Raw genomic sequence first — 13,609 nt, 5'->3', positions numbered from 1 at the left:
GGAGAGCATGTATGAGGGAATGAGGAAATAAGAGAGGGTGAATGAGGGTTCACAGTGGACTAGAAGAGAGTGATTGTGAGCAGGAGAGGGAGAGAATGTCCACATGAGTGGGAGAAGGAGGGGATTTCTGGGACATAGCGAGTTATCCCTTAACTCCTATCCTAACCTTCTCCTCCTTTTTCCAAACCCAAATATATGTCTACAATACACATCTGAGATAGAAAGAACATTGGAATTTGTCTCCCTCCATGTAAAAAAGGTTTGAACTGCCTTACTCAATTTCCCACATTGAAGTTTCTAGCCTTTGATTGTTTATTTACACATTTCCATGCTATTGTTTTCCATGTTGAGCTAATAATATAAATTGGGGATTTTCTACATGGCCTTGAGTAAGGTTTGTATGAAGTCTGTCCAATCTCACCTGATTTGGAGATGCCGGTGTTGGACTGGGGTGTCTCCACAACCACTGATGAAGGAGCAGCGCTCTGAAAGCTAGTGCTTCCCATTAAACCTGTTGGACTATAACCTGGTGTGTGTGATTTTTAATCTCACCTGGCTCTTCACTCTAGTACACAAAACCCTTGTTCTCCAATCAACTCTCTGAGGCAATTTAACATGATTCGCTGCTGCAAAGGGCTCACACGCTGTGTGATCAATCTCCTATTCTTTACATCCATTGAAACGCTGATTGAACTCCTCCGTGGTCTAGAAAAATCAAGATAAAATATTATTAATAAATTAGAAGTGTCATAAAGCATGGAATAAGAGCAGATATCAAGTTGGGAAGATACCCTACAACAATCAATATTTACGTGAATGATCTGGAATCTCTTTTGAAAGTGCAAATTCCAAATTTGCTGATCACATCAAACAGGGTGAATTGGCTTATATTCATGTAGCGTGCAATATGATATAATAACCATTAACAAACTTGCAAATTGAGCATCCACCTGGCACATTCGTTTCTGTACGGGTCAGTGTGAGCGGTGCATTTTGGTAGGAAAAAGTTAAAGAACACATACTGCTGAGAGAATGAGGTCCTTGCTTGTGTTCCTGGGTTGGGTACACAGTGGAGGAGGAATCCCAGGTCCACGACTGGACCTATACAAATGACCACCCCGTCGAACTGAGAGGAGGAGACATTCTTTCAGCCAGAGGCAGTGAATCATTACCACAGGAGGCTGTGGATCCAAGTCATTAAATGTATTTAAGACAGAGATGGATTATTGATTAGTAAGGGGATCAACGGTTACAGTGAGTAGCAGGAGAACAGGAGTGGGAAACTATCAGGAGAAAGTGAGGACTGCAGATGCTGGAGAGTCAGAGTTGAAAAGTGTGGTGCTGGAAAAACACAGTTGGTCAGACAGTGTCCGAGGACTAGGAGAGTCAAAGTTTCAAGCATAAACCCTTCATCTGGAATGTAGGGGGAAGGGTGCTGAGATATAAATAGGGGGATGGAGGTGAGGCTGGGAAAGGTGGATAGTTGGAAGGAAGATGGATAGGGAGGATGGTTCAAGAAGGCGGTGCTGATCTGGAGGGTTGGATCTGGGATAAGGTGGGGAGGAGGGGAGATTTGGACACTGCTGGAGTCAATGTTGATGCCGTGTGTTGTGGAGCCCCAAGACAGAAGATGAGGTGTTCTCCCTCCAGTCAGTGAGTGACTTTGATTTGGTGGTGGAGTAGGTCCAGGACTTGCATGTCCTTGGGGGACTGGGAGGGGAAGTTGAAGTGGTCAGTCACAGGGTGTTTGGTTTGTGTGGCCTGGAGATTTCCCTGAAATGTTCCTTGAGTTGGCTCTCGGTTGGTGGGGAGCGTGGAGCTAACAAGGGAGTCACGGAGGGAATGGTCTCTGCAGAACGCAGATAGCGTGAGGAGGGAAATATATTTCTGGTGGTGGGGTCTGACTGAAGTTGGTAAAATGGCCAAGGATAATGTGAGGTCAGGGAGGTTTTATTCTTGTAGTCATTGGAGAGATGTGGTCCAAGAGTAAAGGTGCAGGAAGTGGAGGAGTTGCAATTGAGGACATTGTTGATCATGTGGAAGCAGAGATAGTGGTCCTTGTAACAAGAGGACATTCCAGATGGAGTGAAATTGCTCCTCTCGGGAGCAGGTACGGCAGAGGCAGAGGAATGGTGAATGATACAATGATGGAGCAGACCCAATGGGCCAAATGGCCTAATTGTTCTCCAGCAATTTGAGAAATAAGGAGCTGATGTTTTTGTATTGTAGCAGCTTGACACAATGACTCTGTGGTTAGCACTGCTGTCTCACAGCTCTGCGGACCAGGGTTCAATTCCAGCTTTGGGCAACTGTCTGTGTAGTTTGCACATTCTCCCAGTGTCTTTGTGGGTTTTTTCTGGTTCTCAGGTTTCCTCCCACAATCAAAAGATGTACGTGTTAGGTGAAATGGCCTTGCTAAACTGCCCATAGTTTTTGGGGATGTGTAGGCTAGGTGCATTGGTCAGGGGTAAATATAGGATAATAGGGAGGGGAATGGGAATGGGAATGGGTCTGGGTGGGTTACTCTTCAGAGGATCAGTATGGAATTGTGGGACCAAAGAGCCTGTTTTCCAACTGTAGGGATTCTGGGACTTAAATCTTATGTTCTTAGGGTCGATCGGAGAAAGGAAAGGGAGTAGTTGCTCAGGCTAGAAGAGGGGACTGAGGAACATTACACGGTTGGATTGTATGATTTTTCTGGTTTCTGTATGTTACCTTATAAAGACAACTACGGATCCTACGTTTCCTGTATTAAATATGATGTGGAGGTGCCAGTGGTGGACTGAGGTGGACAATGTTAAAAAAAAATCACACAATATCAGGTTGTATTCCAACAGGTTTATTTGGAAGTACAAACTTTTGGAGTGCAGTTCCTTTGTCAGGTAGCTAGGGGGCAGGATCATAGGACATAGAATTTATTGTAAACAATCACAGTGACTTATAAGTGATGCGATGAATTGAACAAACCTAGCTTGCTGTTAAATCTTTAATCACCTCGAATGGTTTGCTGGTTTCTATTCATTAATATGTAAATCCCAGAACTTCTTTCAAGTCACAATCGTGAGATAACATTTCATAAAAAAAAACCGTTTTTATAAAAAAAGATAAATTTTTATAAAAAAAGGTGGCATTACAACTCAGACAATGCATTAAAGGCGTGAGGTTAGAGTCTGTATGTATTTCAATCTTGAATCAGACTGGTTATATTTCCAAAGTAGGAATTTATAAAATGCCACACGGACTGCCTACAGATTGTGAGTTTTTGTACAAAATAGAATGTACCTGCAAATACAAATCTGCAAATGCAAATTCACCTCAGAGGTGTGTGTGTGTGTGTGTGTGTGTGTGTGTGTGTGTGTGTGTGTGTGTGTGTGTGTGTGTGTGTGACGCGCGCGCGAGAGAGAGAGAGAGAGAGAGAGGGAGAGACAGACAGAGAGAATGTGTATGTGTGTGTGCATGCGCTTGTTAGAGTGTGTTCCTAAGTGTAATGGAGCACATGCTTGTGAGAGGTTGTGAGCGTGAATATGAGACTGGGCGGGGGGTTGAGTGCGTGTCTGAGAGAAAGCATGTGTGTATGAGAGAGGGTTTGCGAGAGTATGTGAGTGTGATTGTGTGTAAGAGTGTGTGTGTATATGTGCTTGTGTGTGAGTATGTGTGAGAGAATGTATAGTGTAGTGGGGTCACCTGTAGTGTGACATGAACCCACTATCGATGAGGATGAGCACCTCGCCAAGATCTTACCTACGCCTCCACCTCCCGCCTGTAAGTAACCTCCTACCTTAAACAGACCATTGTTCACAGCAAACTGCCCAGTCGTCAGTAAAAAATGAGGTCTGCAGATGCTGGAGATCACAGCTGAAAATGTGTTGCTGGTTAAAGCACAGCAGGTAGGCAGCATCTCAGGAATAGGGAATTCGACGTTTCGAGCATAAGCCCTTCATCAGGAATGAGAGAGAGTAGCCAAGCAGGCTAAGATAAAAGGTAGGAGGAGGGACTTGGGGGAGGGGCGATGGAGGTGGGATAGGTGGAAGGAGGTAAAGGTGAGGGTGATAGGCCGGAGTGGTGTGGGGGCGGAGAGGTCAGTAAGGAGATTGCAGGTTAGGAGGGCGGTGCTGAGTTGAGGGAACCGACTGAGACAAGGTGGGGGAGGGAAAATGAGGAAACTGGAGAAATCTGAATTCATACCTTGTGGTTGGAGGGTCCCCAGGCGGAAGATGAGGTGCTCCTCCTCCAGCCGTCGTGTTGTTATGTTCTGCCGGTGGAGGAGTCCAAGGACCTGCATGTCCTCGGTGGAGTGGGAGGGAGAGTTAAAGTGTTGAGCCACGGGGTGGTTGGGTTGGTTGGTCCGGGCGGCCCAGAGGTGTTCTCTGAAGTGTTCCGCAAGTAAGCGGCCTGTCTCCCCATATAGAGGAGGCCACATCGGGTGCAGCGGATGCAATAGATGATGTGTGTGGAGGTACAGGTGAACTTGTGGCGGATATGAAAGGATCCCTTGGGGCCTTGGAGGGAAGTGAGTGTGGAGGTGTGGGCGCAAGTTTTTACATTTCCTGCGGTTGCAGGGGAAGGTGCCGGGGGTGGAGGTTGGGTTGGTGGGGGTGTGGATCTGACGAGGGAGTCACGAAGGGAGTGGTCCTTGCGGAACGCTGATAGGGGAGGGGAGGGAAATATATCCTTGGTGTTGGGGTCCGTTTGGAGGTGGCGGAAATGGCGGCGGATGATACGTTGTATGCGGAGGTTGGTGGGGTGGTAGGTGAGAACCAGTGGGGTTCTGTCTTGGTGCGGTTGGAGGAGCGGGCTCAAGGGCGGAGGAGCGGGATATTGGATAGAGTGTCTGCATTAACACTGATAAGGCACCAAGATCAGATGAAATACAAGCAAGGATATTGAAGGAGGTGACAGTAGAAATTGCAGAGATATTATCCAAAATGTTTCTGTCTTCCTTGGACTCAAGTATGTCGTCAAAGGACAGAGAATTGCAAACATTATGCCTTTGTTTAAACAAAATGATGTAAGGATAAGCCTAGCAGTTACAGACCAGTTTAATGTCAGTAGCTTAAATATTATAGAGCAATAGAATAATCGAGAAATAAGCATGAAACAGGCCCTTCGGCCCATCCTGATCCATGCTGACCATGGTGCCCACTCAGCTAGTTCCAATTGCCCACATTTGATCCATATCCTCGAAAACCTTCCCATCCATGTACCTATCCAAATTAGTGAGTTTTGAGAAGATTTGTAGGTCAGGTTGAGATTCTGAATATTCTAATACCATAGTTTGGGACAGAATGAACAGTCACAGGAACAAGTGTGGGTTAACTAAACTAGAATGGATTTCTTATTGGAAAGTTGTATTTAACTAACTCACTGGAATTTGAAGAGAATAACAGCAGGTTGATGAAGGGCAGGTTGTTGATGACCTACACATGAACTTCCAAAAGGTGTTTGTGCTGCACAACAGACTTGAGCAAAATTATAACACCTGGAATAAGAGGGCTAGCAGTAATGTGGATTGGAAACAGAGAGTAATTTTTTAAAACAGAAATCATTGGAGGAACTCAGCAGGTCTGGCAATATTTCTGAGAGAAAACAGAATTAACATCTCAAATCCAGTGACTCTTCTTCAGAACTGATGGCATTTAGGGAAAATGGTCTTTATATTGATGATGGACGATGTGGTGGGGCGTGGATAGTGAGCAGATAGGTCAAGAGAGATAAAGAGGGGAGGCAGAGCGGGAGAGAGAGAGAGAGGGTGAAAGAGAAGGAGGGAGGAGAGGAAGGGAAGTCAGCAAAAAGATGGTTGAAAGTAAGCCAGGGAAGAAGAAAGTCTGGAGAGATGATAATGGAGACTGGAGACTGAGTGGGCGAAATTGGCTAAAAGCAACCCATGGTATGATCAAAGACACGGAAGGAAGGGCTCAGCTTCTAAAATTATCAAACTCAATCATGATTCCTGAAGACTGCAGGAGCCCCAAGTGGAAAATGCCATGCTGTTCTTTGAGCTTGCACTGAGCCTCACTGGAGAACATATTCAGAGAGACTTATCACATGTTTAGTGGTATTTAATTATGCTGACAAACCACTTCTAAGTGAGTATTGTCTGTCATATAATTGTCTGAAGAGGCAATATAGTGGCACAAATGGATTAAATCCAAAGAATTTGGTGCACCCCAACCCGAATATGGTGGAGACCATGATGTTGATCAGTAATCCTGCTACCAATCGGTTCTATCTTATTTTGCATGAAAGCTGGTCTATGTCTTACATCGAAGTTGGAGGGAAAACCAAAGGAATTTGTGGATGCATTGCACCTTTTTCACAGTGACAGGCAATCACTGCAATATCCCTGAGGTAACACCCTGACCCAATAGAATCTCTCTGCCAGGACTGAGAATTAAGATTGACAGATAACTGCTCTTGTGGCATCATCATGCCAATGCTGACCTAACCAATCAGCATTTTGTTCACATGCTGCATAAAATGCTGTCCCTTTATTCAAGCCTGATTCTTGCATCCCCCTTCTGAGGTGTGCAAGTTGAAGCATTTCAATCTTTTGTCTCCATTTACTAACATTTAAATTCCATACTACCAAGCAAAAATGTAGAGTCCTTTGTTGAGGATATATCAAGCAGGAAAGATAAAGGAATACCACTAAATGTGGTGTATATGGATTTCCAAAAGGCATTTAATAAGGACATTTCACAAATTGGTTCCTGTACAAGGTAAGGGCTCTGAAGTTTCAGGAAGATGTATTCGGAAGAATAGAAGATTAGTTAGCTGACCTGTAACAGATAAATTGGGATAAACTGCTCGTCTTCAGCTTGGCAAATTGTAACTAATGTAGCCCTGCAGAAATTACTGCTGAAGCCTCAAGCGACTAAATTGCTGAATTTGAGGAAGGCAGCTCCTGTATTGTAACCAGATTTGCAAATGATACAAAGATCGATTGGAAAGTTGAGGTTCAGTTGTGATGAGGATACAAAGAGTCGACAAAGACATTAAGTGAATGGGCTACATTGGGCAAATAGAGCATATTATGGAAAATATGAGGTTGCTATTTGCATAATAATATTTGATGGGGAGAATGTGTGGTACAGAGAAACCTAGGCATCTTTACCTGAATCACAAAATGTTAGAAATCAGGTACAGCATGTATCAAGTGAAGACAGCACTCAGAACACATACACTGATCATACTGTGTGAGCTCATCAACAGTGTCAATATATTAGAGAGATGGATCTCTTCATCGAGGCTTTTGACTGCCTGGCTGATGTTCTATAACTATAAAAAGAAGTCTCTTTATCAAGAACTTCACATCGCACTGGAACAGCTTGATGTTAATCCATATTTAACAACCTGCTATGAAACCTCCCCTCTCATTTTCACACTGAAACATGCAGCAACATTCTAAAACAATCAACATTTTAAATTGAACAACACTGTAAATTCTTTAAAAACACAACATTGGTCTATTTCATGATATTAATAGATTCTTTTTAAAATCCACAATTATTGGCATATTAGTGAAAAACAATTACTAAAACTGACCAAACGTTCTTTGGCCATAACACATTCACCAAGTTCCATCAACATTCATCCATTCATTTTGGGTTATGTTGTTAAGAAGTAGACTAAAGCAGGAATAAAAGCATTGGTTCCACCAGCCTCAAGTCTGATAAAGCTCCAGTTAGACAGAAACCCCATATCATGAAAGCTGTCACTAAATTAAACATCAGCAGTTCGCCAGTACCAGCAGTGCCACAGGGAGATATGGCCACTGTTGGTACTACACAGTGCGAGAGCTGATTGTTCCCAGTTAGAGGCAAATGTTACTTGGGTGAAAGTTGCAAGGAGTGGAGTTATTGGCAGTGGGAATAGGGGCCAGGCAGAAGAGCAAGTTGAGGGAGGGGCTAAGGAATAAGAGGAGGGGAAATCCTTCCAGCTGAAACCAGTATCCTGATGCCTGTTTCCTTGATTAGGCAGAGAACGCCCATGAACAGGGAACGAGGTTTCTCATTGCATTAGCCTGGGTGATCTTGATTGTTTTGAGTTTCTCTCTCCCTCTTGACTTTTCCATGTTATATTGTGAAAATACATCGAAAATACCGTTTCATTCTCTGACATTACTTTGTTTCCCATTATGAATTTATCAATCTCAACTCAAGACACAAGTGCTCACTTTAGCTACACTTTCCCATTATACATATTTGTCAAAGCTTTCACTATCCATTTTTATGTTTTTTTGTTGCAATTTTCTAACTCTTTTACACCCCTTTTCAAAAGTCATATTATCTGGTTTCTAAAATGTTCTCTTTACTCAGAGTATCACTAATCTTTGTGGCATTATAGGTCTTTACTTTCAGTTGGATGCAATCCTTACATCCCGAGTTCACCAAAGATGGTACATCTTTCTTTCTCAATGGAGTATGTTTTACAGCATAGAGTCAGAGAGATGTACAGCATGGGAATAGACCCTTCGGTCCGACTCGTCCATGCTGACCACATATCCCAACACAATCTAATCACACTTGCCAGCACTCGGCCCATATCCATCCAAACCCTTTCTATTCATACATGCATCCAGATGCCTTTTAAATGTTGCAATTGTACTAGCCTCCACCACTTCCTCTGGCAGCTTATTCCACACATGCACCACCCTCCCGGTGAAAATGTTGCCCCTTTAGTCTCTTTTATATCTTTCCATTTTCATCATAAACCTATGCCCTCTAGTTCTGGACTCCCCCACAACAGGGAAAAGACTTTGTCTATTTATCCTATCCATGCCCCTCATGAGTTTATAAACCTCGATAAGGTCACCCCTCAGCCTTCGATGTTCCAGGGGAAACAGCTCTAGCCTATTCAACCTCTCCCGACAGCTCAATCTTCCAACCCTGGTTATTTCCTCAAATGTCTGTCACTAGTTATCTAGAACAATATCTTCTAACCTATTTTCCCACTGCACTTTCACAAATTGAGTATTCATACTCTTTGTAATTATTTACATTTAAACCATTGGTTTCAGACCTCCATTCACTCTCAGACTGAATGTGCAATTCTATCATGTTGTGAGACCTGTCACTGACAGGATTGTTTTGTATGAGGTCATTACTTAATTCTATCTCATTACATGGTAGTTTTGCTGGGTGGTAGTGGGTGCAGGGGAGGGGGGAAGTGGAGGGATGCTGTTTCCTTCAAAGGAGAATCACCACCACAGCACTAGTTATCACCAGCACCAGCAGAATTAGGCCCTTAAACCGAGACCTGAAACCATCAATTTGGCCCTGGGCAGAAAGGCTGCCAGCAAGCCATCCTGTTCTGGACCTCAATGGAGGAGGTCACTGAGTGGCAGAATCCCACACTCTCTACCTGATCACCGACCTCCAACTTGTTGGGCTCATTAAATTCCACAAAGGATTTTAAGGTTGCATCAATTTAAGAACTTACATTTTACACTGCAGAAGCATTGCTAAAAACCTTGAAACATCTGTGTCCTGCTGGGGTTAGGAGGCTGAGGTGAATTAAATGGCCACATGAGCTTTTGTCATTATCTAATGATCTGTAAAGGACAAGATGAAATCTTTAACCAGTCACACATTCACACTTGTGAGCACACACTGTCTTAGCCATAAGATAATTTCTACACATACTGATGAAACCACAGAAATTAGTTGCGTGACTGTGCTTTTTTTTTGTTAAAGAAATGGGTACTGCAACAAGCCCCAAACATATAACCATTCTTTCTCCAGACTGTAGGCAGTTTGTCCATGTAACAAAGGAACAATAGTAAATATAATGTTCAGAGAGCTCATGGGTTTCCTTGTCACTAAGATCGAGACTGGCCAAACAGCTCACTCTGCTACATCCCGCCCTTCCAATATCCCACATTGTAAAATGTCCTTGAATGCCCTTCCCTCACTCGCCCGAACCTGCATCTTTTTCTAACTTCTGTTCTTTTTACTGTCGTGCCATTTTCAAGTTGACCTTTTCCATTCAATCAACTCCCTGCTCCTGTGGCTCTATTCTGACCACTCAGCCTCTCCTCTGGGTTCTCCCTTTAGCTGTTAATGGTCCTCTGTTTTGGGGCCAGCAATTTCTCTTTTATGAGAATCTCAGTAGAGACTGTATAACTTTGTTTTTATAAAAATAGCAGAAATCCAAAGCTCCAGTTATTAAAAGAACAAAGTCACACAATTCATGCTTTTAAAGTTATTGTACAATAATTAAACCAGACACACATTAATTACTCTCTCCTGTAACCTCGGACATCAGGAACCCAGAATCCAGTTTTTAGTACTGAATTAATAGCCAAACAATGGTTTATTACAAAATGTAAATTCCACATAATTGCCAGTAATTGGACAGTAATTGGCTAAGCAGTCTACTCAGCACATAGTTAATCTGGTCACAAAGTGCTGAAAACTCTGTCTTCCTCATTCAGCTCCATTCCTGCATTGTGAGCCTGATCCCCAGCCGACAGCATTGTACAATGAATCCAAGTTCCATGGGCCTAGTCTTCATGAAAAATGGCAGAGACCTGCAGAACCTCCATAACTCTGCTTGTGACCTCTTGGATGGCACAGATCCACCAATGCTGTGTTCCAGTAACAGAAATAGCTGTAACTACATTCATTTTAAAACAGTAATGGAAGGGACAAAACTGGTCCAGAGGTTCAAGTTCTAAACTGGGGCAGGGTGAATTTTGATGGAATTAGACAGAAGCTTGCAGGGAGCAATTGAAGTCATCTGTTTGCAGGAAAGGGACCTCTGACAAGTGGGAAACCTTTAAAAGTGAGATAGTGAGAGTTCAAGGTCGATATGTTGCTGAGAGGGTGTCGAGCAAATTGACAGGAATAGTGAACCCTGCATGACAAGGGATACTGAGGCTTTGACCAGAAAAAAGGAGGTGACATGGATCAGGTATAGGCAGCTGGGATCAAGGGAATCCCCGGAGGTATACAGGGAATACAGGAGTTTACTGAAGAAGGATAACAGGAGGACGGAAGGGGCACAGGATAGTCTTGGCTGGGAATTTAGAATGAATCCAAAGAGGCACTTTGGAAATATGAAAGGAAAAAGAATAACCAGAGCGAGAATAGGACCCCTCAAGGATTAAAGTGGACACGTATGTGTAGAGCCGCAGGAGTTGGGCAAGGTCCTCAATAAATATTTCTGTGTTTACCAAGGAGAAAGACATGAAAAAGACTTGGGAACTTAGGGAAGGTCGTGATGATATCTTGGGACAATCCAAGGTGTTGGATGTATTAGAACGTATGAAGGTGGATGCGTCTCTTGGTCCTGACCAGAGATATCCAAGAACACTACAAGAGGCGAGAGAAGGAATTGGAAGGATCCTGAATGATTTTTGTGCATCATTGTTAGCCAAGGGTGAGGTCCTGAAAGACTGAAGAGTAGCAAATGTTGTGCCATTATTCAAGAAAGGCTGCAAAGAAAAGCTTGGGTACTATGGACCAATGGACCTAACATCTGCGTGAGGTAAGTTACTTGATAAAATGCTGAGGGATAAGATATCCATCCCCTTGCAAAGACAGGGTTTGATTTGGAGTAGTGAGTGAGAGATCATGCCTCACAAATTTCTTGGAGTTCTTTAATAAAGTGACCAGGAAGGTTTACGAGGGCAGAGCAGTAGGTGTAGTCTATATGGATTTCAGTAAGGCCACTGATAAGGTTCCACATAGTAGACTGCTCTGGAAGGTTAGATTGCATGGAATCCAGAGGACCTTGGCAAATTGGATGCACAATTGGCTTGATGGTAGGAAGCAGACGGTAATAGTGGAAGGACGCTTGTCAGACTGGAAGCTTGTGACTGGTGGTCCCTGGTACTGTGAGGCAGCAGTGCTAACCACTGAGCCACCATCCCACCCCTGCCATAGATGTTTTGTATCCATCCTTCACCATCTTTTGTCCTCACTGGGATTTATTTTAGTTGTGGGGATTTAAGTAGCTCCTTAAACAACTGCCACTACTCATCTACCATCTTACCTTCTTGATAAACCTACTCAGGCCAAATCTGTCCTCATGCCGATGTAATTTTCTTTGTTTAATTCTAGAACACAACTGTGGGACTCCACTTTCTCACCCCAAAGTGAATTTTGAATTCTCTCATCCTGTGCTCAGTATTCCCCAGAGTATCCTTAGCCATGATGTGATCAATTAATCTCTCCTCATTATACAATACCACATCCAAAGTAACTTGCTCCCTGGTTGATTCCACAACATACTGCTCCAATAAACAATCTCTCATACATTCAATATACTCTGTCTCCAGGCTTCCTTTACCAATTTCATTCTTCCAATCTGTGTGCATGTTAAAATCACCCATGATTATTGCTGTACTTTTCTTACAAGCCTCTAATATTTCCTGTGTCCCAAGCAGAACTACTGTTTGGGAATCTATAGATTACTCCTACCAAGTACTTCTTCCCTTTGATTTTTCCTATTTCGACCCACATCTCTGATTCCACATCTTGATCTCCCGTGCATATGTCATTTCTTATTACAGCACTGATCCCTTCCATCACCAGTGAAGCTAAATCACCTCCTTTTCCATTCAGTCTATTTTTCTGAGGCCTGGTCTCCTTGTAACCATATCTCAGTAATCGCTACCAAATCATCCCCTTTTGCGTTTTTTTTTGCAGCTTTAACTCATTAGTTTTGTTTCAAATTAGTTCTACTGGTAAATTTCTGTACTTTTTTATAATTCCTTAGTACGTGAAGATTTTCACCTGTTCTGTCCCTCACCTTTCATAGTCTGCCACATCACTAACCTGCACTCTCACCTCCTCTTTGGGTAGTACTTGGTAGGAGTAATCTATAGATCCCCAAACAATAGTTCTGCAGTGGGACACAGGAAATATGAGAGGTTTGTCAGAAAGGTACAGCAATAATTTGTGTTATCTAATTTCCCCTACAACTGAGTCCCCAACCTACACCACCACAACCACCCCTTCCATTTCCCAAACACCACCCAATTAGTTTCTGAGACAGATTGAAACAAAATAACTGCCTGCCAACAGCGAGGCACTGAAAACGTTAGGGACTTTGCGGAGCATTTTCTCAATATTTGGATGGAACACTCAGCGCTTGGTTTTGATGATGGGGCAGACGATATAGAATAGCAGACACTCACCCCATTAAAACCAGCCTTTGTGGCCGGCCTTAAATCCGAGCTTGTGGCAATGTTGAAGTGACATTGCTGCGATTGGGAGCAGGGCAGCATCTCCCTCAGAGACCTGATTGGAGAAGGAAGAAAGCTGGAACTGTACATGGAATGGAAACTCAGAGTCAGGCATAGTGTTGTCCCAACTGACACCGAGAAACCACCTGGAAAATACCACAGTTATGGAAAGCAACAACATTTGGACCAAAATGGCAGATAAAGGGAAAAGGATCCAGGAGGAAAACAGAACCCCAACCCACCTAAAATGACTCCTGGATGGAATAAACTTGTCCTGATGGAACACATGACTCTACTTGAATAACTTAAAGGGGACTCGGAGTCTCAGTTGAAGCAACTCGTTGATCTTACAAAAAAAACTAACTCAGCACCGCCCCCGCACCCAGGAAATTGACTATCTCCTTGACTCAGGTGCCC

General features: G+C 43.4%; 1 protein-coding gene across 1 annotated transcript in view; it reads left to right on the top strand.

The window, feature by feature from the left end:
* The window catches only part of LOC132829236 (procathepsin L-like), a 24,128-nt gene extending 11,469 nt beyond the window's left edge, over positions 1–12,659 (top strand). Inside the window, exon 5 of the mRNA XM_060846606.1 lies at positions 12,654–12,659. Within this exon, the coding sequence (XP_060702589.1) occupies positions 12,654–12,659 (6 nt within the window). The remainder of the gene's footprint in view (positions 1–12,653) is intronic.
* The last annotated feature ends 950 nt before the right edge of the window (positions 12,660–13,609 follow it).

Source organism: Hemiscyllium ocellatum, chromosome 28 (genome assembly GCF_020745735.1).
Source record: "Hemiscyllium ocellatum isolate sHemOce1 chromosome 28, sHemOce1.pat.X.cur, whole genome shotgun sequence".
In the NCBI taxonomy this organism is placed as follows: Eukaryota; Metazoa; Chordata; class Chondrichthyes; order Orectolobiformes; family Hemiscylliidae; genus Hemiscyllium; species Hemiscyllium ocellatum.
This window is presented reverse-complemented; position numbering and strand designations above follow the sequence as displayed.